This window comes from Condylura cristata, unplaced genomic scaffold (assembly GCF_000260355.1).
Source record: "Condylura cristata isolate star-nosed mole 26May11 unplaced genomic scaffold, ConCri1.0 scaffold00005, whole genome shotgun sequence".
Taxonomy (NCBI): domain Eukaryota; kingdom Metazoa; phylum Chordata; class Mammalia; order Eulipotyphla; family Talpidae; genus Condylura; species Condylura cristata.
Window position 1 is genome coordinate 7,141,751 of NW_004567106.1, and position 24,155 is coordinate 7,165,905.

A 24,155-nucleotide genomic window follows, 5' to 3' on the forward strand; every position below is an offset into this window, starting at 1 on the left:
TCTAAAAATTCCTAAATTAGCTGGTTTCTATATTCCTCCAGGGCAGGCGGGAATCGAACTCATGAGGAAGTGGCTTTAGCTTCTCAGTGCTGTGCTTTAACCCGCTGCGCCACCAGGGAGGACCTCAAGAACTTCTTAAAGAATAAATTTTCTTCAAAGAGGAAGGAAAGAAGAACTTGTCTTGCTGTTTATCAAGATGTCATAAAGCTATAGTAAATAAAATAAAATATAGTAAATAAAAGCAAGGAATAGACCAATGAAATGGGAAGTTGTCATTATCAGAGATCATGTTGTCAAATATGGATAAAGCTGATGCTGGGGTCATTGACCCTCCATGTGAAAAAATTAATATTAGGTTCTTTCACCTTGTAGAAAGAAATAATTATAAAATGAATCAAAGTCCTAAATATGAAAAGTTAAGCCTATAAAATATTAGAAAATAACATGAAAAAATATTTTTATACGAAGAGATTTTTGAAAAACAATCTACACCATAAAGAAGACTGATGAATTTAACTAATATAAGACTTTGAGATGTTTGTAGGAAAAAGCTGAATACAATAAATAGCAATCTACAAATTGAGAGAAGACGTTTACTATTTCGAGACTGACTAGAATTGAGGTTCATAATGATCTCCTACAAATACAAATACAAAATAATTAAGTAAAGAAGTAGAAAAAGTCAGGAAAAAAATCTCAGATTAAAAAATAAATTTAAATGCTCAACCCCAATTACAATATTTTTTTTAAGATTTATTTATGCATACAAGTACTGGGGTACAGGCCAGAGTTGTGGGGGGTGAGACGATTCACCAGACACAGAGTGGGAGCAGAACAGACAGACTGACTGAAACACACTGCTAAGAGGAGCAGCAGGTGAGACAGGAGAGGTCTCAGCACCATGTGGCCAGGCCAGGGATTGAACTCATGCTGCAGTGGCTGCAAACAGCTTCATAGTGCTGTTCTTTAGCCCATTGCGCCACCAGGGAAGGGAGGGCTCACCCCATTTACAATCTTAATCTTAAATGTGAAACTTATCATTTCACATTTAACAGATTGTGGAAAACTCTATTAGTATTACACACTGTAGCAATATAACCATTTTAGTAAACAGTTTAGAACTTGAATAAAATGTAATGTGGTTATACTCTATATGATTCCAGTGTCACATGGTGAAACTTCTCTCTGGGAATAAGAGAACATGACCTAGAGTGTTTACTCTGGCAGCTTAGGCTAGTAAATGAGTAAGTTGATTTATTTATAATTTATAAAATAAATCTTAAAAAAATGAATGGTGTAGATCTACTTGTGAAAAATATAATTTTCAAAAATAAAATTTAGTAACAGAAGCAAGTTGGCAAAGATAAATAAGGTACATTTATAAATAAATGTATATAAATAAAATAAAATTGTAAGGTACATGTTTCAATACTGGATTAGAAGAAAGAAGGGGAACAGGGCAATACTTATTTCTCTAAAAATAACTAAAGCAAGTGTGATAAAATCAACATCATTTTAGATTATAGCTACTATATAAAATGTCTGATGTTCTAGTTTGTTTATTCAAAATGTTTTATGTTTTAAATTTTCTAATATAAATTGATATTTTTCACAGATTCCTTCTTTAGTCATGGTAATAGTTTTCATGGGACAGGTGGCCGTGGAAATAAGTTTGCCCAGATGCGTTACAGTTTAAGACTCCTAAGAGCGATGGTCTATCTTGAGAATGAGACTATAAACCATGATCTTTGTGAAAAGGGAACAATTCAGCAACTGATAGGTAAAACATATTTGTGAATTTATGAAGTAGTTGTAAATATTGAAAGTTTTGTTTGATGTATTCTTCTGTAAATGCACTTTATCTTTTTACATGAGAAAATCCTGAATATTTCTTGATTTTGTCTCATGTTGTTGCTACAAATGAGTTTGTCTTTATTGAAACATGGTCATTCACACTTTTAACATTGTTTGCCATTTCAGATACCATTTCATTTAGGATTATTATCTTTTCTTTTAATGAATTATTATTTTGTTGTTTTTACTAATAAGTCAATTTTTGACAATGTTTTTGGAAGTCATTTTAAATAGGATACATTTTCCAGTATTTCTGCTGTATCAGAACACTGATATGGTGGTAGGTACAGGAATGTACACAGGAGATTCTGATATGAAATATCCAATATCCTTGATTTTCAGCTTAGAATTGATTATATTAAGTCACTTTATCCCCGATATATATACACGTGAGGTCAGTGTCAATTCAGAATGCTTAAAAAAATGGCTCTTACCTTTGTTTTAAAAAAAGGTCTTCTGGCTGTAACTTCACCTGATTTTTTAAAAGAACAGTTTTAATTATATACACATTGTGATTGGCTCCTAAGTGATATAATTTGTCAGATATCAGGATTACAAATTCTCAAAAACTCTTCTACCTATTGTCTATTCTTTCATCATTAGGGCAGTGTGTTCTTTAATAATAATGTTAAAGCAAAATAAAGATACTGAAAAGGGGGCTAGACAAAAACATTCACTTCCTTATTTTAAAAATAAAATTATTTTTTGAGCTAACATTGGTTTACAATACTATACACGTTTTACAAGGATGGGTTCACATCTCATCAGATGTATGTTATCACACCATGTCCACCATCAGTGACCTATCAGTGACCATCAGTGACCATTGGATCCCTTCACCTCTTTGTTCTGCACCCCCAACCTTCCCTTCTGATAACCTCAATTCCACAGTCAGATTTCCAAGGTTTATTTTGGTTTGTTTTTGTCTGTTATTTCATTTTGTTTCTTCATAGTTTATACATGAGTGAAATTATCTAGTATATGTCTTTTTCTTTCTAATTTATTTAATCCCTCCTTAATTCCAGCCACGTTATCACAAATGGCAACTTTTTTTAACAGTGGGGCAATATTCCACTGTGTAAATATGCTAGGTACTCTTTATCCACTTATCTCCCTTGGGCATGTAGATTGTTTTCACAGCACAACTATTGGAAATTGTACTGCAATGAACATGCAAGTGCATAACTCCCTTTGAACCACGTCTTAATACTCTTTAGACAGATATTTAAGAATAAATCATATAGTAGATTTATTTTTAATGTCTTGAGAAAACTCCACAGTTTTCCATAGAGTCTAGACGAGTCTCCATTCCCACCAGCACTTGTTGGTTGGTTTTTCTCTACACTCACCAACACTTTCTTCCGTTTGTTTTGACATGGGCCATTCTCATGGCTATGAGGTTGTATCTCATTGTGGTTTTCATTTGCATTTTCCTATGACAAGTGATGAATATTTTTTTATGTGCCTGTTGGCCATCTGGGTTGTATTCTTTTTGTTGAATTTTACGAGTTATTTGTAGATCTTAAATATTAGCCCCGTGTCAGATGTTTGATGATATGCAAATATGTCAGCTATCCAGGGTTAGTTTTCTAGCTTGTTTCTATCTGATACTTAGTTTAGTTGTTTAGCCACCCTCTTCTTTAGGATGCGTTTTCATTTTAATGATAGTTTTTCTCTGTACAGAAGCTTTTCATTTTGATAAAGTCCCCATTTGTTAAATTTTGCTTGTTTCCCTTACCACAGTAGTCATATCCCAAAAGACATCACTCATGCCAGTGTCAGAATGTTTTGCCTATGTTTTCATCTATGTATTTTATAGTCTTACATGCAAGTCTTATCTGCAAGTCTTTGATCCATTTTTCAAATTAATTTTATTTTTAATTGAGTAAATACCCAATCAGGTAGTTGCACCAAAGTACATCCAACACCAAATCATCCATCCTCCAACATCATGGTCCACTGTACTTCCTTCCCTCCATCCTTGCCTCTGTCTGGCCCATTCCTCCTTATTCTTTTGCTCCTATCCATTTAGTACTCACCATGTATCAGAGGTTAGTTTTCTAGCTTGTCTTTATCAGATTCGTAATTTAGTTGCTTTATATTCCACATATTAGTGATGCCATCTAGTGTTTCTCTTTCTCCTTCTGACTTAAGTTTGCACATGATGTAAAGTAGTGGTCTGGTTATATTGGGAGCTCATTGTATCCATTTATCATCTTCATCAACATCACCAAGGTAACTGTGCAATGAAGAATGTACCTTTTAAAATGGTTTATGTAGGTGAAATTTTATAAGGATTTCAAAGTAAAATGAAAATACAGTGTCTAATAACAGCATTCTGTAATTATTTTTATACAGGAATGTTTAAAAACACAATACACAAGTCTAATGATAAGGAAGAGGCCATTGTTTTGGAAATTCAGTCTGATATATTACTTATCTTATCTGGCCTTTGTGAACATCACATTCCTAGAAAGGTATGGATACTTGGATATTAAAGTTTTATTTAGATCTTCTAGTAAGATAACAAACTTTTTCTCAGTAATTGTCCATAAGTGATGGTATTTTTAACCTTGCAAAGTAATGATGGTATTTTTAACCTTGTAATTTAGTATTTTTATGATTATAATTATTTGTAAAAGTATATAGATCTCAACATATAGTTTAGCTGGTTTTGATAAATGGGTATACCAATTTAAACTATAACCCAATTAAAATATATTATTTGATTTGAGACAACCACATTCTGATTTCTATCCTCATTAGTTAGTTTTACTTATTTAATTTTATGTGAATGGAATCATATAATATTAACTTTTATATCTGGCTTGTCATCCAGCATCATGCATCATATTTCTGAAATATATCCATGTTGTTAAGGCTGAATAATAATAGACCTAAACTTGTTACCCATTCTCACATTGTCACTTAGGTTATTTCCATTTGGGACTATTATGAATAAAGCTTAAATGAACATTCTTGTAAATCTTTGCATGATCATAATAATTTTATTTCTCTTAGGTAGATACTAGGAGTACACTCAACAGATCTTAAAGTAGATGCATTTTTTTTTACAGCTATAGCATTCAACTTTATTTTTCTGGAAAGGTGTTTTCTTTTTCTTTTTTTTATATTTTTACCTCTTTTTATTTTTATTATTTTTTAAAGATTTATTTATTTGTACATACAGAACTGGGGTACAGGCCAGAGGCTCAGGGGCGGCGAGAGGCTTCACCAGAGACAGAGTGGGGAACAGAACAGGCAGATCGACAAAGCACACTGCTGAGGGGAGCAGCGGGCGGGTCAGGAGAGGTCTGCCACGCCATGTGGTCACCTCCGGGGCAGGCGGGGATCGAACTCATGCGGAAGCGGCTTTAGCTTCTCAGTGCTGTGCTCTAACCCGCTGCGCCACCAGGAAGGGTCCCTCTTTTTATTTTTTTATAATATAATAGTTTAGTTTATTTTTACATCATTTTGTACATTTTATTTTTTATCTCAATTGTAATCCCTGTGGTTTTCCCATCACTGAGTCACCCATGTGCCATCACCATTGTCCTGTGCACTTCCCTCCCCTCCACCCCCTCGTTTCGTTTTTTATCCCATTCCCCACTCCACCCCCACACAATGTCTCTGGTGTATGGCTGTTCATTATTCTCATTATTTTCTCTCCTGGTCCATTATACTCCTGCTATGAGTGAAACCATCCAGTATTTTTCTTTCTTTTTCTGGCTTATCTCAATAAGCATGATCTTTTCCAGCTCCATCCAAGTTGCTGCAAAAGACATGTGTTTCTTTTTTGATTGCTGAGTAATATTCCATTATATATATGTGTACCACATCTTTTTAATCCAGTCATCAAAGTAGATGCATTTTTTAAGAACAGTTTTCTAAAATGGGCTATGCCATTATAAACAAAGTTTCAGGGTTTTTTGTTTGTTTTTTTAAAGATGTATTTATTTATGCATACAAGAGCCATCATACATGCCAGAAGTGCAGGGGTGGTGAGAGGATTCACTAGACACAAGAGTGGGGAGGAGAGCAGGCAGATGAGCAGAGCAAGCAGATCTACTAAAATATACTACTGAGGGGTGCAGCTGGTGAGGCAGAAGAGATCTGCTGCGCCACATGGGTCAGGACCCTGGCTGGAGTTGAACTCATGCTGCAGTGGCTGTGGATAGCTTTATTGTGCTACCTCTCAACCCCTTCTTCCTCTAGGGAGGCCCTAATGTTTCAGATTTAATTGAGTTCATACTTAAAACTAAAAGTTAGAAATAAAAGCTTAATTCCCTTTGATTTTTTTTTTTAACTCCATAGCAAACTCTGTATCTTAGGGACTGATAAACAGCAACAGACAGAATTGGAAAGGTAAAAAATATGACAATTTTGATAGAGATATTTAGAGAGGCATCAAACACAGTAACTGTACACTTAGCTTCAGGCTTTGCAGCAGCGTTTTCTTTTTTAAAAAAAGAAAAGATTTATTTATTTATGCATACAGAACTGGGGTGCAGGCCAGTGGTGCAGAGGTGGTGAGAGGATTCACCAGAGACAGAGTGGAGAGCAGAACAGGCCAAATGACAAAGTACACTGCTGAGGGGAGCAGTGGGCGGGTCAGGAGAGGTCTGCTGCGCCCTGTGGGTTAGCTCTGGGGCTGGGTATCGAAATCATGCTGAAGTGGTGTTAGCTATTTAGTGCTGTGCTTTAACCCGCTGCACCACCAGGGAGGGCCCAAAGTCTCCTTTTAATCTATACTCTATGCCTGAGTTTTCTTCTACAACAGTATTCAAAGTGTTGTTACTGGGAACAGAACCGAACAACAGACAATGTCCCACTGGTAGGGGACAAGTATTAAATGGTAATAACTTCATGTAAATTTTTAAAGGTTTTAACTGCCATTTGTATACTTACTTCTCTCTGTGAAGCATTAGAATATCTTCCATGACAATATTTAACACTTTTATATTAGTTTTTGCTGTCTAATATTTATCTGGCAAGATGTTAGGCTTTATTTATTAATTAACATGGAAGAAAATCATGATATAAGGCTTATGTTTTTTAATAAAGAGAAAGGACAAAAATATAAAGGAACATTAATCTGGCCTATTGGTTGATGTCCTCTCTAAATTTTTAGCTTTATAGTATTTGTTTTAAATTTCTATAAATGGGTATAAATTTTTTTAAAATGCATAAAAGTACTATTTTCCAAGCAATATGTTATTTCTGTGATAGAATACATTTAGGAGATAGAATAAAGAGAGAAAGGAAGGGATTGTTCACTTAAGAAATAATTGAAAATAAATCTCTTAGGAAATTTTTGGAACGGAAGGAGTGGATATGATTCTTCACGTTATGAAAACAGACCCCAAGAAGTTACAGAGTGGAGTAGGCTATAATGTACTTCTTTTTAGCACATTAGACAGCATTTGGTGAGTATTGCTTTGCCAACTTATAATCGGAGTACAAGAAATTTATCTCTATAGCTATGTGCACCAATTCTTTTTCCCTTAAAAATACAACAGAAAGATAATTCTCAATGTTATTTTCAGTAGCCTAGAAATGACATTTACCAGTCATTTCAAAAGTAACCTGTCCATTACTCAAATTCAATTTTTTTCTTATATCGAAACATAAATCCTTGGTTTGGTGTTTTGAACCTATTCCATTTTGACTTGGTACTACTCAAAAGTGAAATGGAGTTGGCTTTATACCCAGCAATGGTAAAAACTGGCACCACTGATGTGAAAGCTTAAGGCCTTGATGCGCCACTCCCCACAACTCAAGCAACTGCCATTACCTAAGGGCAGCTGAAGCAAGGTTCTCCTCTCAGAGTGAACCCTGGTAAACAACTACTGTTATTGTTTAACTATAAATAACTAAATAACAGCAATGTTTAATGGAACATTAATGGAACAGGAAGCTGACCCCAGGAGGCTTGTAATACCTGAGAGGAATTGAGATTAGTCTCTAAACTATGTCCTACCCCCACCGCACCCACCAGTTTAACAATTTATTCAGCTCAGTCTATGGCATCAACTCCCATCCCTCACTCCATGTGAGCAGCACAGAGCTAAGCAGCGGGCACAACAGCAAATAATCTCCACTGCAAAGGTGAGATGTAATTAAAAGCCATCAAATGATTGAGATATGCCAATACTGTGGAAGAGAAAATAAGTGGATAACCTTTGAAGAGAGCAATCAGAGACTTGTAAGATTAGTATCATGAAAGCAAAGAATATTGCATCTTCAGTAAAAAAAAAGAAAGAAAGAAAAGGGAAATTATGTAAAAGAATTGATAGTGGTTAGCAATAGATGAAATGAAACTACCTGGAAAAGTCTCTTCAAAGTTTGTTTTTTTTTTTAAGATTTATTTATTTATGCATACAGAACTGGGGTACAGGCTAGTGAGACAGGGGCAGTGAGAGGATTCACCAGAGACAGAGTAGGAAGAAGAACAGGCAAATTGACAAAGTACACTGCTGAGTGGAGCTGAGGGCGGGTCAGAAGAGGGCTAGGAGAGGGCTGCCACACCTTGTGGAACACCTTCCCGGCAGGGGAATCAAACTGGCACCAAAGTGGTTGGGATTACAGATTACCTGCAGTGCTGCGCCACCAGGGAGGGCCCTCAAAGTTCATTTTTAAAGGAAGAATAGTTATTTGACTTAAGGGAAAAGAGAAAAACATTTATTGCTTTTGCTTTATGATGGGAAAAAGTCAAAATTTGATTTTAACAATAAATGCTTGTTAAATGAATAGCTTCCTTTTTATTTAAGGTGCTGCATTTTGGGTTGTTACCCTTCAGAGGATTACTTTCTTGAAAAGGAAGGAATTTTTCTCCTCTTGGATTTATTGGCAGTAAGTATCACTATGACAGTTATAAGGCAAAAGATAGATTTGTCTCTATGAACACTTTCCAAACAGAGTAGCACAGAACACTATTCTGTGATTAAATATGCCCACAAATCATGTTTAAATATTTGTTTCAAACAAAATCCCTCCTGGAGATTCATGAGATACTTATCATATTAAGGGCACCAAAAATTCCTCCAGTGAAGAAATTTTTAATTAGGTCAGTGTTACCAACACATATTGCAAGGGAATTTGTTTCATGACATTTTTCCCCCCAACCTAGAAGAAACTGTCAGGTGATGTAATTATTAATAACATCTCTCAACATTTAAGGGCAATATTAGACAAAGTAAAGACACACATTTGTAGATATGGGCCACCATTTTACAAAATGAACAGTATTGAGAATTCTTCCAATAACAATTGCTTCTAGAAGCTGTGAAGAATGGCAAAAGCCCCACTTATCATCCAAGTTATATCTACTAGCCTCAGTCGTAAGTGGATTCATAGTTGAGATAATGTAGGACTAAAAGTATAATTTTTTTCAATAAAACTTTAGGAGATATTCTAACTCAGAGTTCTACATGTGTCATTGTGACCGCTATTATTGATTTGAGTAACAAAATAAAATAAACTTACTGTTAGTTTAAATTAGCGATGGTAATTGTATCCTCATTTGTCTGAAAGCAAACCTATTAGCTATAAAACACTATAAAAATAAGCTAATAATAATCCACCTTGATAAGAGGAATGAATCAAAACCAGAAACCCTTATAAAGTCCAGAAAGTTGAACATAATGCAGAAGGATATAGCTCTACTAATGTATATAGCTCAATGATATATATAGCTCAGAATGTTTCCCTCAGTAAGTACAAGAAAGCACATAGTGATATGTCAGAGAATTCTCAAAGTCACAAAGTTAACTTGGACATCTCTCTGGAATCTTGCTTTCACTTCAAGATTTGGAAGTCAGCTCTCCTGCCTGCCTGTAACTCCGCAGTTTCTTTTCACAAAACTTTTCCCTTTGCAAAAGAGGAGCAGCAGCTTTCTTGCCCACCTGCAAATGGACACATGTCTCTTTTTCTTCCTCCTCTTCCTAATAATCCTATCCCTTTAAAATGTAATAAATATATGTAATTGGAGATATATAAATAAATGTGTATATATAAAATATATATATAAGTATATATATATAAATGTGTATATATTAAATAATTAGATCTTATATTAATATGTAAGATTACATAGGAAACTTCAAAGACATTACTCACTGTGTTTACTTTCCTTTGCATTTGAATTTCTTTGATGAAAAGAATTAAGAAAATTGGGCCCTCCCTGGTGGCCAACAGGCTAAAATTGGGCCCTCCCTGGTGGCCACAGCAGCACTGTGAAGCTAACTGCAGCCATTGCTATACGAGTTCCATCCCCAGCCAGGGAAGAGACCCACATGGCACAGGAGACCTCTCCTGTCTTGCCAGCTGCTCCCCTCAGCAGGGTATTTCAGTACAGCTGCCTGTTCTGCTCCCCACTTTGTCTCTGGCATATCATCTCATCAACCTCCCCACACCTCTGGCCTGTAACACAGTTCTTGTGTGCATAAATAAATAAATCTTTAAAAAAAAAAATGAAGAAGACTGGTAGGAGAAGCCATATGGCACAGTGGCTAAGAACACAGGCTGGAATCAAAGTGACTGAGCCTCCATTACTTGTTAGTTGCATAGTTTGAATAAGTTCTTTTACATCTCTGTTACCAATGTTTTCATCTGTAAAACAAAGCTATCACTAGTGTAGCACCAGAAAGGCACAGGGCAGCTTCTCTATGGATCCAGGTAGGGGTAGGTGTGTGAAAGAGCCTTCCTGATTTTTTCATGCCTTTTTTTTTTTTTAGATTTTATTTATTGATGCATACAAGAACTGGTGTGTAGGCCAGAGGTATGTGTGGTGATTGCATCACCACACCAGAGTGGGATCAGAAGAGGCATTTTACTGAAATACACTCCTGAGGGAAGCAGTGGGCAAGACAGGAGAGGTCTACTAAGCCATATGGTTTAGCTCCCTGGCTGGAGGTCAGGGGCCAATTTCATGCTGTAGTGGCTGGTGATAGCTTGATAGTGCCAAGACTTCAAACCCTGGGCCACCAGGGAGGCCCTTTTTTTCTGGCTTTGAATGATCTTTTTACACCATTTATATGCAGTGAGGCAACCAGACCTCCTCTCCTATGGCTCCCATCCCAATCCTACCCCCCAGAGGATATTTACTCTGGGCTTTCTCTGGCATTCCACGTGGTCTCTCCACTATTCTCTGCCACACTTGGCCCTCTGCCACCCCATCCTTTGCTGCCCACCCTCATAGACTGTTTCCAGGCCCAGGTGTGCCCACTTAAGCATGCTCACACCATATTCCATGTGTCCACTGTCAGACATAGGTGCCCGAGCCCACGCTCGCAAGAACCACCTGCATTCAAGGCCACAGGTGATAACCACAGAGGCCAACAGCACAAAAGCCTGAGCAATCTTCATTTACCCTACAACTAGTATCTACCTGATTCACTTTGGGAGGAATATCTGCGCGATTATGTCTACAAATGTGTGCACACATATACAGTAGTTACTAACAATGGTTAGAATTAACAATACTTAGTTTCTGACATCCTTTTGTTAAGAGTTTTCTATTATTATGAAGATAATTATTAGTTTTTGCTTAATGTGGATTAAATCAATCAAACTACCAACAAATTACAAGTGTTCTTTAATGAAATTTTTGTATCAACCCTTCGTATTTAGTTCTTTCTCCTATAAGTGAAGAATAGGAAAAAAACTCAATTGAGTGTTCTGCTTAATACAATCTGCTAACGTGTTTATTTGTTGTGCAATGATAATTGTTAATAATGGTTTTACTGAAAACTTACTATGTACGAGGCCATTTCATATGACTCATTATCATAACTCTTTAAACAGGTAATATCATTATCCTTCATTTTATAAAAGAGAAAACTTATGATGTTTGCATTTCAAATATTTCCTTTGCTATGTTAGCATTATACTATGAGTTAATTGGGAAAAAAATTCACACAGAAACCATTATGGTGTGGAGACAATTGCTCTAGATAGACTATTCTATATCAAAATCTTGGCTTGCTGAAAATTAGTTTTAGCAAAGCAAAGAAAATGTAATGGATATTTTTCTTAAATGCTTAAGAGTTTTTTTTTTACAGATTTTTTTAAAAGCAAAATTAGTGTCCCTTATATTTACTTGCACATGTGACTGCCACTTGCAGCTACTATCAGTTATTTTCTTAATAACAATGACATTATAGCTAGTCTTTACAACCCTTAATAAAGCAGTAAATTAAAAAATCCTAAAATCACAGTGACATATATAGATAGCACTGCTGACCTTGCTCTACTTAAAACGAATATCTTCACTTATTTTTAAAATCTCCCTTTTTTCAATTTACCCAAATCAAATTACATTTTTGATTATGACATATTTATGACCACATCAGAATCTTTCTTTTAGTCCCCGAATTTTGAATATTTGAAAATGTACTTTGGATATGCATTTTAATAGCTTGCCCCAAATTATAGGTTCTGAATTTTATGACAACTTTTTAGAAGAAACTTAATGAATAATGCAAAATTTTCTCCCTTCAAAGTAATTCTTAAAATTTATTGCAACTCTTTTCCTTTTCTGTTTCTTTGAAAAAGCTGAACCAAAAAAAATTCTGTAATCTAATACTTGGAATAATGGTTGAATTTTGTGATAATCCCAAAACTACGGCTCATGTCAAGGCTTGGCGAGGGAAAAAGGACCAGACAGCTGCTAGTCTTTTAATTAAATTGTGGCGAAAGGAAGAGAAAGAACTAGGAGTAAAACGTGATAAATATGGGAAGATCATTGGTGAGTATATTTATAATTGTTAGTAGAAGCAACTAGATGCATATTTTAAAAGAGATCTTTAAACAATATTAGGGAATATGAAGACTTTCATGTTCTTTAAGTTCTTTTAACAATAATTAGTAAATCTTGCTATCATGCATTTGAATAATGGAAGAAAATTAAATTAGTAGTAGGTTCATAGTTTTATAGAATATTTTCAAAAAATGGCATTATATTCTTAAACTCAGAAAAACTAACAGTACTTTCAAAAGAAGTTTCTTTGTATTAATTGCCTTTACAAATAGACTCAGTAGTATTTCACTTACTATAAAATTTAGGATGTAATAAGAGTACTTGAAAACAATTTTTGTAGTGTTTTGTACATTCCTGTTGATTCATATTTATTTAACTTTCTTTTTACATTTGAAAGGAGAAACTGTTTTCCAAGTAAAAATCAAACACTGATAAATTTTAATCATTTTTAAATGAATGAGGTTGACAGTGTCACATTTTATAGTTCATATATCTGTTCTACAATGATAACATTACATTTTATAAATGTCTTAAGATTCTTATTATGGTTTCATCTAAACTGCTAGTATTGAAGCAAAATCAGGCAGGAGAAAAACAACCACCAGATGGTGTTACTTATATGTGGAATATAGAAAAACTAATGGTCAGATAAAGCCAAAGTAAAAAACTAACACTTGCATGGTGACTGTGGAAAGGGGACATATAGAAGGGCAGAGGAGGGAGAAGAGGAATGAAAACAAAGAAGAAGGAGCATAAAGTCTGTGGCAGTGGACTATGGGTTCTGTGGTAGTGGGTGCACTATAGCAACAATGCCTGAAGGGGAAGCCTATTGTAGAAACCCATATTAACTCAATAAAAATATTTTTAAAATACATAATAAACTGTTAGTGTTAATTATTTTTACATGAAAATACTTCCTCTTTTGTTCTGACAATTAATGACAGAAATTCTAATAATTTCTATCTTCAATCCATATTTATTGTTTTACTTTTATTTATGATTTTTAAATCTATAGCATTACATCCAGAAACCAAAAGCAAAGATTACAATATTCAATTAATATTGTTAGATTTCTGGATCTCAAAGTTAGAAAATTTTGAGTGAAAGTTTCACATTTAAAACACTAATTTAGTGAAATGTTTGTATTTTACATAATAATACAGGAGAAAGGGAAAGGGCCAATATAAGTGTTTATTTTTATATAAGTAACAAATAACAGTGTATAAGGCAGTTTTTTACTATAATATTTTAATAAATTTTATGATAGCTAGTCTAAAACCTAAAAATTATTAATTTGCTATGATTTTTATCTGTCTCCAATGTTTTCATGATGTCCAATGGATAGATACAAAGACACCTCTATTTACTAGTTTTCAAGAAGAACAAAAATTCATATCACTGCCTGCTAACTGTCCAACTATAGCAGTTATGGATGTTGCTGAGAATATCAGGGCAAAAATTTATGCTGTGTTGGGCAAACTAGGTAAGAAACTACTTTACAAATTGACAAGAGACTCTCTGTTTTGCAGAATGCACAAGTTGATTTTGCATTGGAATCCATTTTTCAAACATGAACAAAAGTCCCTTTGTATAAAGATGAATGCATGTTCTATTGTCACCCTAATGCCCAGGCTGTCCCCCCCCCCAATTAATCAAAATCTGATTGTGAGGTCCAGGCATTCATATTTTTAAAAGTTCCCCAGGAAATTCCACTGTGCAGACAGGATTACATGCAGTTAGTTCAAATGATGAATGATTAAGCACCCCTGAGTTTTTTCAAGTCTTTGTTCCTACTAAAGAAAAAGTTCTCAAGCACACTTTAGCTTCTAGAAGTCCATAACCATTGTCTATCTACAACACAGGAAGGATATTTTTCCTAATGACTAGATAGGATGACCTGGAAAATGTCTGTCATAGGAAGAAGGCAGCTCACTGAAGTAACTACTTTATAAATTGAGATAAAATAAAAAATAGCTGTTTGTACTTTTTAAAAAGATGTATTAATGCATACAAGAACTGTGCTATAAGCCAGAGAGTGTGTGTGGGGAGGGGGGGTGGTTAAGAGGGAGGAGAGGGGAGTGAGAGGTTTTACCTGGACAGAGTGGAGAGAAGAACAGAAAGATCTACTGAAACACACTGCTAAGGGGAAGCAGTGGGCCAGGCAGGAGGGGTCAACTCCATGGTCAGGGGAGGGAACTCATGGTGCAGTTGCTGGTGATGGTTTGATAGTGCTGAGATTAACCCCTCTGCCATCAGGGAGTCCCACTGTTTGCGCTTGTTTTAATGATAGAGATATAGCTTTTGGAATCACTTGTTAAAGTAATTCTCACATTATAAACTTTGTTTAGATTTTGAAAATTTACCTGGCCTATCTGCTGAAGATTTTGTCACCCTCTGTATCATACATAGATATCTTGATTTTAAAGTGAGTACTTTCTTAATAAACTTATTAAACTCTAGAGTGGCAAAAAATCAATTGTGAAATAATGCCTTCATAGTTGTGGGCAATCACTCATGTACTGTTTTTATTTTCTATTTTGTGCTTACAATATCAAGAAACAACCAATTGGGTATTCTCTGTGGCATGAGATTGCATCCAATCTTTCATTTATACAAAATGGATGTTACTGACACAGAGCTAGTCACACCTAAAAAAAAAAAAACATTTATATACTTGCTTCACTTTAGAGGGCTTTAGGAGCTATAATTAAATGAATTATTACTTACTATTACTAATTAAAATACTAATATTTTTCAAGTATTTTGTCATTACTTTATATGATTGTCAAATATTGAAGGATATTAGGTCACTGATTTTGCTGGTTAGAATTTATGAAACTAACTGCTTTTTAGTTCTCAGTGGGCTTAAGGAAGTTTTTTTAAGTAAATATTCTCTACTAATAATAGCATTGTGTATTTAAATGTAAATGAATAAACATCTTTCCAAATGAAAACAGACCTGAAATTTATCTCAATCCTGGATATATAGATTCTTCTCAAAACTTAACCATAATCAAGCACATTAGTTTTCAAATAACTGTTATGAGATGGGATTATCACCATGATAAAATCATTGAGTTAAGAGCCTGAAATTCAATTACTATCTTAAGTAGGATGTAAGTAGAGGGCCATATAGCCCATATATCCCCAGGTAGGCAGGGAGGGGCCCTAGGGTTCCAGGAATCCCATGTTCATTTTTCTACAAGTTGAGCTTGACCTAGCCTTCAATACAGGGCTTTCAGAAGGAAAGCATCAGTATTTCTTTCTTTCTTTTTAATAACATCACTATTTCAAGAGGATGAAAACAATGCAGCACTTTTTGCAACTCTGAAAATAGTAACTATAAACCAGAGGGCAGTAAACTAGAGTTAGAGTCCCATCAATGAATACCTTGCCATTGAAAAACATTTGGTAAGTTACTTCCAAAGACTCAACTGTAACTGGTGTCCCAGATCACTCCCACTTAACTTATTCTCAGTAAGTAAATTAGGAAAAGCTAGGACAGTATTTGTTAACTTTGGAGCACCATCCAGACAAAAGATTATCTAAAACTGTATCATTTAATTTTGGTTAATCTATACTTTCAAACTTAAAATTTTTATAACAGATTGGAGAAATATGGAATGAAATAAATGAAGAAATAAAATTAGAAAAATTAAGACCAGTCACTACAGATAGAAAAAATTTGGAGGCTATTACAACAGCATCAGAAAATATTGGAAAGATGGTTGCTTCCCTGCAAACTGAGATGATTGAAAGCCAAGTACGCCAAGATGTGCAAAATGAACAAAAAGTGTATACGAAAGTAAGCCACAGATTACCATTAAAGCACAAACTCATAATTTCTATGTATAAATTGGCTGAAGTTATCCATAGCATATTTTTGCCTTATTTGTAAATGTTTTGTTCCTTAGAATTATTTTACAATGTTCTCTTAAAATTACTTTGAGTAACTGCAGTTTTCAAAGAAACCACTGGAAAAAGAGCTCGGATTTAACTATTACATTCAATAGTATTAGCTCAAATGGCAGAATGTTGTGTGGCCTAGCTATTGTTAGGTTGGTTGTTGCTGATATGTTATGATTCTGCATCCACTATTTTTAGCAGTTTAATTAAATGTTTCAATATTTGTAATTTAAATTTAATAATATGTGAAGTACCAGTGTCTCCTCCAACTTGTATTTTGTAGAACTATCTAGTCTTTTTAGTTGGTCAGTACTTATCTCCCTAGAATGCATCTCCACAACAAACTCAGAACTCTAACAAAATTGCTTGCTTGCTGCAGTTATGTATTAGCAATATTGTAACATTATAATCTTGCCTAAATATTATCAGTGACAGCATGAATCTCTTCTTTTTCTTTTGTGAATCTGTTTTTATATAGCTTGTCCTGGACTGGGTGATGGGTTCACACAGTGATAGTCATATAAAACAATTGCTGAGAATTATGATAATTTAAAAATTTTATGTTTTTACAACAGTTTTGTATTTCATGAGAAACATTTCATATGGGGGAATGTTTTTTATTTTCCACTTTGACTTTTTTTTAATTGTTGAATTCCATGAATACTCTAATACTTGTGGTATTCAGCCTTAGATTTTTTTCCTTCACAAAAACTAGATTTTCCTTCAAATAATGGTTGTTAATAAGCCTTTTGTAGCCTTTGAGATGAGAACTCTCAAAAAAAATTTCTTGAATTTCAGATACAAGCTACACATAAGCAAAGAGAATTGGCTAATAAATCATGGGAAAATTTCTTAGCTAGAACATCAAATGCTAAAACTTTAAAGGTAAGATCTTTCAAATATTATAGTCACAACAAATGGCTAACTCTGACAGAATTTTTAAGGAATAAATATTCATTCACTTTTTTTCTTGTGATCTTTTTGTATAGTACTAACACTTTAAGAGCCTCATATGCAATTTAGGATAACCAATACCATGCATTTGCAGTTACAGAAGATGCTGCTGAGTTTCATTTGACTTAGTGGTAGAAAGCAAAGGTGGTTCCTGGTTTACACAAAGGAGAAGATAGTTAGCTAAAACTGAACAGGAGAAATGTGCTCCTACTTTACATTTTGAGCCTTTTTGTTCTCTGATTCTTTTCTATAAGAAGCTGGAGGACACAAAAAAACAACAGTTCTCATTACCCCTGCCTACAAAGATTCTTTCCTTCCACTGTCCACCAAAAGAAATGATATATTAAGGCTTTAATGGGAATTGGGAATAAATAGTCCTTTGGAAATATGATAATCTGTTTCAGCTAGAAGCTAATCTAAAATATTTAAAGATATTAATTGTTTAGTTCAACTATGTGAAAAGCACCATGGTTTTCCAAGATCTCATAGCTATTTTCCACTTTTTCAATCACTACTTTGATATAATTTTATTAATTTATGATTCTTCCTCTAGGTATAAAATTGTTAAATGTTAAGTTAGTCCATAAAAATAGTGGAGCCATATTAAGAAAGTAAAACAAGCTCACTGAATGTACTGTTTCTCTCTTCTCACTGAAAGTTTCTCCTAACTTATAAAATATCCTTACAGCTGCCTGCACTTTAAATAAATATTTCATGAAGGTTAGACCCTTCCTTGCAGATCATGTGATACATTTTACATGTTTTAGTGCTTCAAATATTGAACTTGAATATAAGTGCAGCAAATTATATCATTAATATCATTCTGAGTGTTTGAAACATTTAAGTGAACTGAATTAGTATTTAAGTTGTGCAAAATATCTGGAAAATGTTTATTAAATAATGAGCTAAGCTTGAACCTGATTTCCTTAGGACCTGCTTTATTCCTGGGTCATATATGACCTGTATATCTGGAAATTTCAATGACATTTTCAAGTGACTGATATTTTCTGCCATGTATAAAAGATTTACCTCACTAATAACCAACTTTTTAGCTTAAATGAGTAAATGCAGGTTCAGTGCTACCAAAAAACACACTTAAGCCAGACCTACCTTTGTGAAGGTAGGTGTCACTTATAAATCGCTTATGGTGTCACTTATGAATAATAGAACAGGGAGGGTCAACTGCAAGGCTGCTGTGTGGAGTGAGGAGTTGGGAGATGTATTTGGATGTTGGGGAGAAGGAGGGAGTGGTTGAATCACATGTAAATGGTGCTAACACAGCATCAAAACCCTAAATTCCAGGAGGGTGAGTGAGTGCTGTGTTTTTGTGGGCCTCTTCTTTATGAAGCAAAGTGTGTAAATGTCACAAGAGAGGATGAAAAAGTGAAATACTCTATAGCTTGCAATGATTGGTATAAGAAGTAGAATGAATAGGTGGAGTTCCAGAAAGCAGAGTGCTCAAATATGTAGACATCAATCAGCAGAAACATCAAAAATTTCAAGTAGCTAATCAGGAACAGCATAGAGGTATTGAGAGTGGATACCTCAGGAAAGAAGACATCTAGTCTGTAGCAGAGAAATGTTGAAATGAAAACAAAAGCAAAGAACAAATAGAAAACTCCTGCAAATGGAGATGCTGGCAGCACCAATGGGACATCTCAGCCTTCTCAGAAGAAAAGTGCCCAAGTAGATATTACACTGTTGAAAGTGAGGAAACTTTCATAAAGAGAATTGAAGTTAAAAGTAAAAACTCCTGAAGAACTAAAACCATGGCTTTTCAATGACTGGGATTTAATTACAGGCAAAAGCAGCTCTGTCACATTTTTGCCAAGTGGTGGATTCCATTCAAGAGGACTATGCAACTACATGAAATCTAAAGGAAACACAGATAATTAGTGTGCTGTTAATGTAGTTGTGCTAGGGATACAAAAATACTTCACTGTCACCTTGAGCACTCTGTCGAGTTTGAGAGTAGATAGTAGTTGAGGTACTGGCAGATGACCCTGTGTTCCAGGTGGATGGAACACACCAGCTGAGGTGCTACTTACTGGAGCAGAGTTGGCCTGTCTCTCGAGAAGACCAGCTGTGCTTTATGACTGCATTAGCCCATGATTTCCTACAATATATGGTAAAGCATTCCATAGCTGTTTAGTGACAGTGATTATGAAAAGACCCCTCCTGAGTACTACTGGAAAGCAGTACAAGGCTGACTTACTTAAGCTGATACCTCTGTAGACATATTTTTGTTCTGGACTTTCTCTTGTATAAATGATTTATTTTGAAAATGTTAGTGTATAGAAGAATTGATGTCTATTTTCAGTGTGATTTTAAAGGAGAGTGATTACAAATTCCTTTGTTCTTTTCTTTTTCTCTTTTTTCCTTCACTTTGTGGTTCTACCAGTATATTTAACAGACATACATTCTTTTGTATTCCATTACCTAGTTGACAAAGCTTCTTTTAAATGCTAGTGGTTCTGCTCCTTTATATTATATATTTAATGTGTTAATGCTTTATGACAAATGCTTTAACTGCTAGTGCTAGTAGCCTGCTTTAGTGTAAATAATGGAACATTCATTTATGCTTCTATTTTTTTTAATATATATTTTTTTTAAGATTTTTTTATTTGTACATACAGAACTGGGGTACAGGCCAGAGATCAGGGGCGGTGAGAGGCTTCACCAGAGACAGAGTGGGGAGCAGAACAGGCAGATTGACGAAGTACACTGCTGAGGGGAGCAGCGGGCGGGTCAGGAGAGGTCTGCCGCGCCATGTGGTCACCTCCGGGGCAGGCGGGAATCGAACTCATGCTGAAGCAGCTTTAGATTCTCAGTGCTGTGTTTTAACCCGCTGCGCCACCAGGGAGGGCCCTATGCTCCTATTTTTTAAAAATGCTGCTTAAAGAGCCTACCCTTTACAAGTCATCCATTTGCTCCTTCATGTTCTCCTTACTCAGATTTTTGAAGAAAGGTGTTTTGTTTCATGGCTTTTATATTTGTGTTTAATTCCTGTTTTAATATAATAAATACAATGTATTGTGTAGCTATAGCTTTCTGGAAAAGTCATTCTTTTAGGAATTGTATTTCAGAGTTTCAAGTTTTTTAAGCTTTAAGAGAATAAATGTACATTGTATACTTCATTGCAAATAACATAGTTAATGTTTTAATAGCAATTAATATTACTTTCCTTCTAATTTACACATTTAGAAAGCAAAAAGACTCCAAGAAAAAGCCATAGAATCCTCCAGATACAATGAGCGACCGTCAAATGCAATATTACACCGGACAGATATTCAAGGCCTTAATACTACGGTAAAATTTCTTTCTCCATAACATTTTTAGTAGACAATGACTTTAGTCCTGAAAGAATGTTATTTCCACAGTTTTGTTTCATATCATTCTCTTTGTTCAAATTTCATATCGTTAAGGCATATTCACCTATAAGGCACATCCTGGTTTAAAGCAGCCAGAACCAACCTTCCAGGATTTCTAAGAAATTGCTATAAACATTAGTCAGACTAAATCTCTATGTGTCTGAGAGGCACTGAGCAGTGCTGCCTTTACCTGGCTAGTAGATCCACGCCATATTCCAGTGTAACTGGTGTCCTCTTCTGAACATTGTATGTGGCTGGTTACAAAGCTAATAAACAATAGAAGTAGAATTCAAACCCCCTTTTCCTACCTCCTGGCCCCTATCTTTGGCTCTTATCTTCTGGTATGCCCTGATACCTCCTAGTTACTTACAGATACATTGTATGTCTTTCCAAAGAAAGGTGATGTTTGAGTAGGTTTTTCTCTTACTGAAAATGTCAGCCAATGGACTCTTAGCTATTTACCTTTTGCTTTTTAGGTGCCCTCTGGTCGGGTGGTCATAGTGGAGAGCACGCCTGCCCGACTGGTGGGAGGGCCTCTGGTTGATACAGATATGGCTGTGAGGAAGCTGCCCATTAGAGGAGGAGCCTTGCAGAGGGTGAAAGCAGCAAAGACTGTGGATGAGTCCAAGAAGAGTGTTCCTACATAAAATACTCTAGAGACTTTTGGAAATAAATCCTGCTTATAATTTTTTAGTTGAACATATCTTTATATGCAAATGTAAAGCAAATATTTTAGCATAAAATTTAGCAAAATATAAAAATAAAAACATATATAATTTATTTTTCTTGAAAATTTCAACACATAGTGTCAGAAAAGTTGTCATCATTTCTTTGGAAAGATTACTATCTTAATTGAAATTGTAGAACATGTTGCATCAGTCAGGATTCTTCATTGGTGTGAACTACTCCAACTGGTTTCAGGCAAAATAAAACTTCCATAGGCTCTACCACTATGAAATCTAGGGGTAATTAAGACTATAGGCATTGTTGGCTCCAGGGACTGAAAGTGTGAGTAGGATCTTCTCCCCTAGCATCTCCTGGGTTATACTCTCCCAGGCGGACAGCTAGTAGAAAGGTGCATGCCTGTCTCTCAGCAGTTCTGCAGCCGTCTCTGCACCTGTGGTCATACATATGCCTGGCCATACATAGGCCCATTCCTGAGGCACTCAGCATGGCTGGCCAGAGATGAGAACTATTCATGCCTGGAATGGGAAGCAGACCAGGCCCAACCACAGCATATGGACAGAAAAGAGAATGAGGATTTTGTTATCAGGAAACATATAAGTACTGGGCAACAAAGAAGTTTGTAACAAATATGTTGATCAAAGTAAAAATACATGTGTAGGAGTGGATATACATACACAGATGTACTTGTATGTGCACACATTTGCTTTGTTCTGTATCTTGACACAAGGCAACCATTTGACAAAAAAGTTCATCCTCAAACCAGTTATTTTGTCATCAGACATTAATAAAATGATGATTTTTTACAAAATTAAAGAAGTAAATATAGAGATGGTTTTTTTTTTAAAGATTTATTTATTTCTTCATACAGAACTGGGGTACAGGCCAGAGATGCGGAGGGTGAGAGGATTCACCAGGGACAGAGTGGGGAGCAGAACAGGCAGATCAACAAAGTACACTGCTGAGGGGAGCAGCGGGCGGGTCAGGAGAGGTCTGCCACGCCATGTGGATCACCTCTGGGGCAGGCGAGAATCGAACTCATGAGGAAGTGGCTTAAGCTTCTTAGTGCTGTGCTTTAACCCGCTGCGCCACCAGGGAGGGCCCGAGATGGTTTTATTTTTAATATATAAATATGCCAAGCAATCTCTTATTCTATTTCTCTTATTTAATGGGGAAGGGAGGTAAAGGAAGGGGAAGTATTTTCCCTTTTTTGGTGGTGGAGGTAGCTTGCCAAAGAATAGGAGATTAGTGACCTTAAAGCTCAATGTAGAAAAAGTGTCCGTGTGTCCTTAAGTCATTATGAGGTTTCCATAGGCTGTCTCCACCTCATCAGACCCTCTTTGACCCAGGAAATCACAAAATTGAATCAATATCAAGGGCTGGGAGGGACAAGAACCTGCTTGTATAGAAAGGGAAATATGCTGCAATTTGAGTCTAGATTCTTGACTCAGAGGGTGCACTCAGCAGTGTACTGGTAAATGTATAACAACCTGCTCTCAGGGGAGGAAAAGCCCTCACTTGAAGCATTTGTCAATTTGCATAGAAAATAGTCCCACTATAACCAATTTAAAGTACCCATATGATACTACCTTTGGGAATAGAATACAGGCAAAGAATCATTTTTCATTATCAACTACAAAATTATTCACCCCATTTGACTGACCTGCTTTTTCCTGCCACCATCACAGCTACTGCTCCCACATTTACCTCCTCCACCTCCTCTCACACTCACATTCTTCCAGAAGTTTCCCATTATCCTGAGGATGGGAGATTTTTCCATTATCCTGCACCGAGAGGAGAAATTGAAGCTGCTGTTATTGGTCTACTTCAAAAGAGTTGCCAGTTCACCTGACTTCTATAAATGCTGCTAACTCCCGAGCTCAACAGGACAGGTCAGTCAACAAAATACCATACAAGTAATGCTAAAAATGCACATGTTTGAAGTAGTTCGAATGTTTGTAATTTATAACACTGATGACTTCTCTAAAACAAAGAAGCATAAATACTATTACCAACTATAACCAACATACAGAAATAACTGATTACACTCTATGATGTCTCCAGGTTACAATACAATACAATACAATATAATGTCTCCAGGTTAATTAGAATTGATGACAGTAAAGATAACCTGTGATGTCTGTGGAGCTTCCCTGTGAGGTAAATTTTAGCCACCAGGAAAAGAAACAGGGAAAGTAAAACTGAAGGTTATTCCTAGCAATCATTCAAGGTTAACAGAGGGTAATAATGTTGCTTAATTCATATGCTTGTACATGGTAGAAAGACATCACCCAACTTTGTATTTTACAATTCTAGCCAACCCACAATGAGGCAATGAATCATATCTGTTTGACAATGTCATTAAAATCTAATAAATTTCCTTCTCCTCTCACTCTTCCTGTGTTCCCATATCACTCCTGAGCCCTAAGGGAAGAGCTAGCCTTCTCAGCCTAACTAAGGGGTAGATAGTGTTATTTCCTTCCATGAGTCACTTGATACAAAATTTCAAGCTCTCAAATGCAAGTCAAAAGAAGGCTTTGGCCCTCCCTGATGGCGCAGCGGGTTAAAGCACAGCACTGAGAATCTAAAGCCGCTTCCGCATGAGTTCAATTCCCGCCTGCCCCGGA

General features: G+C 35.6%; 1 protein-coding gene and 1 pseudogene across 2 annotated transcripts in view; both read left to right on the top strand.

Annotated features, from left to right (window-relative positions):
• Positions 1–22,286, top strand: part of CFAP69 (cilia and flagella associated protein 69) — a 54,769-nt gene extending 32,483 nt beyond the window's left edge. Inside the window, exons 13-23 of one of the 2 annotated variants that reach the window (XM_012720708.1) lie at positions 1,616–1,780; positions 4,213–4,331; positions 7,162–7,280; positions 8,625–8,706; positions 12,409–12,601; positions 13,959–14,096; positions 14,962–15,038; positions 16,221–16,418; positions 17,318–17,404; positions 20,678–20,782; positions 21,321–22,286. In XM_012720708.1, the coding sequence (XP_012576162.1) occupies positions 1,616–1,780; positions 4,213–4,331; positions 7,162–7,280; positions 8,625–8,706; positions 12,409–12,601; positions 13,959–14,096; positions 14,962–15,038; positions 16,221–16,418; positions 17,318–17,404; positions 20,678–20,782; positions 21,321–21,491 (1,454 nt within the window). In that variant the 3' untranslated portion in view covers positions 21,492–22,286. The remainder of the gene's footprint in view (positions 1–1,615; positions 1,781–4,212; positions 4,332–7,161; positions 7,281–8,624; positions 8,707–12,408; positions 12,602–13,958; positions 14,097–14,961; positions 15,039–16,220; positions 16,419–17,317; positions 17,405–20,677; positions 20,783–21,320) is intronic. The other variant, XM_012720709.1, reaches the window with a different exon arrangement.
• Positions 18,740–19,459, top strand: LOC105853209 (annotated as a pseudogene).
• Positions 22,287–24,155: the final 1,869 nt, after the last annotated feature.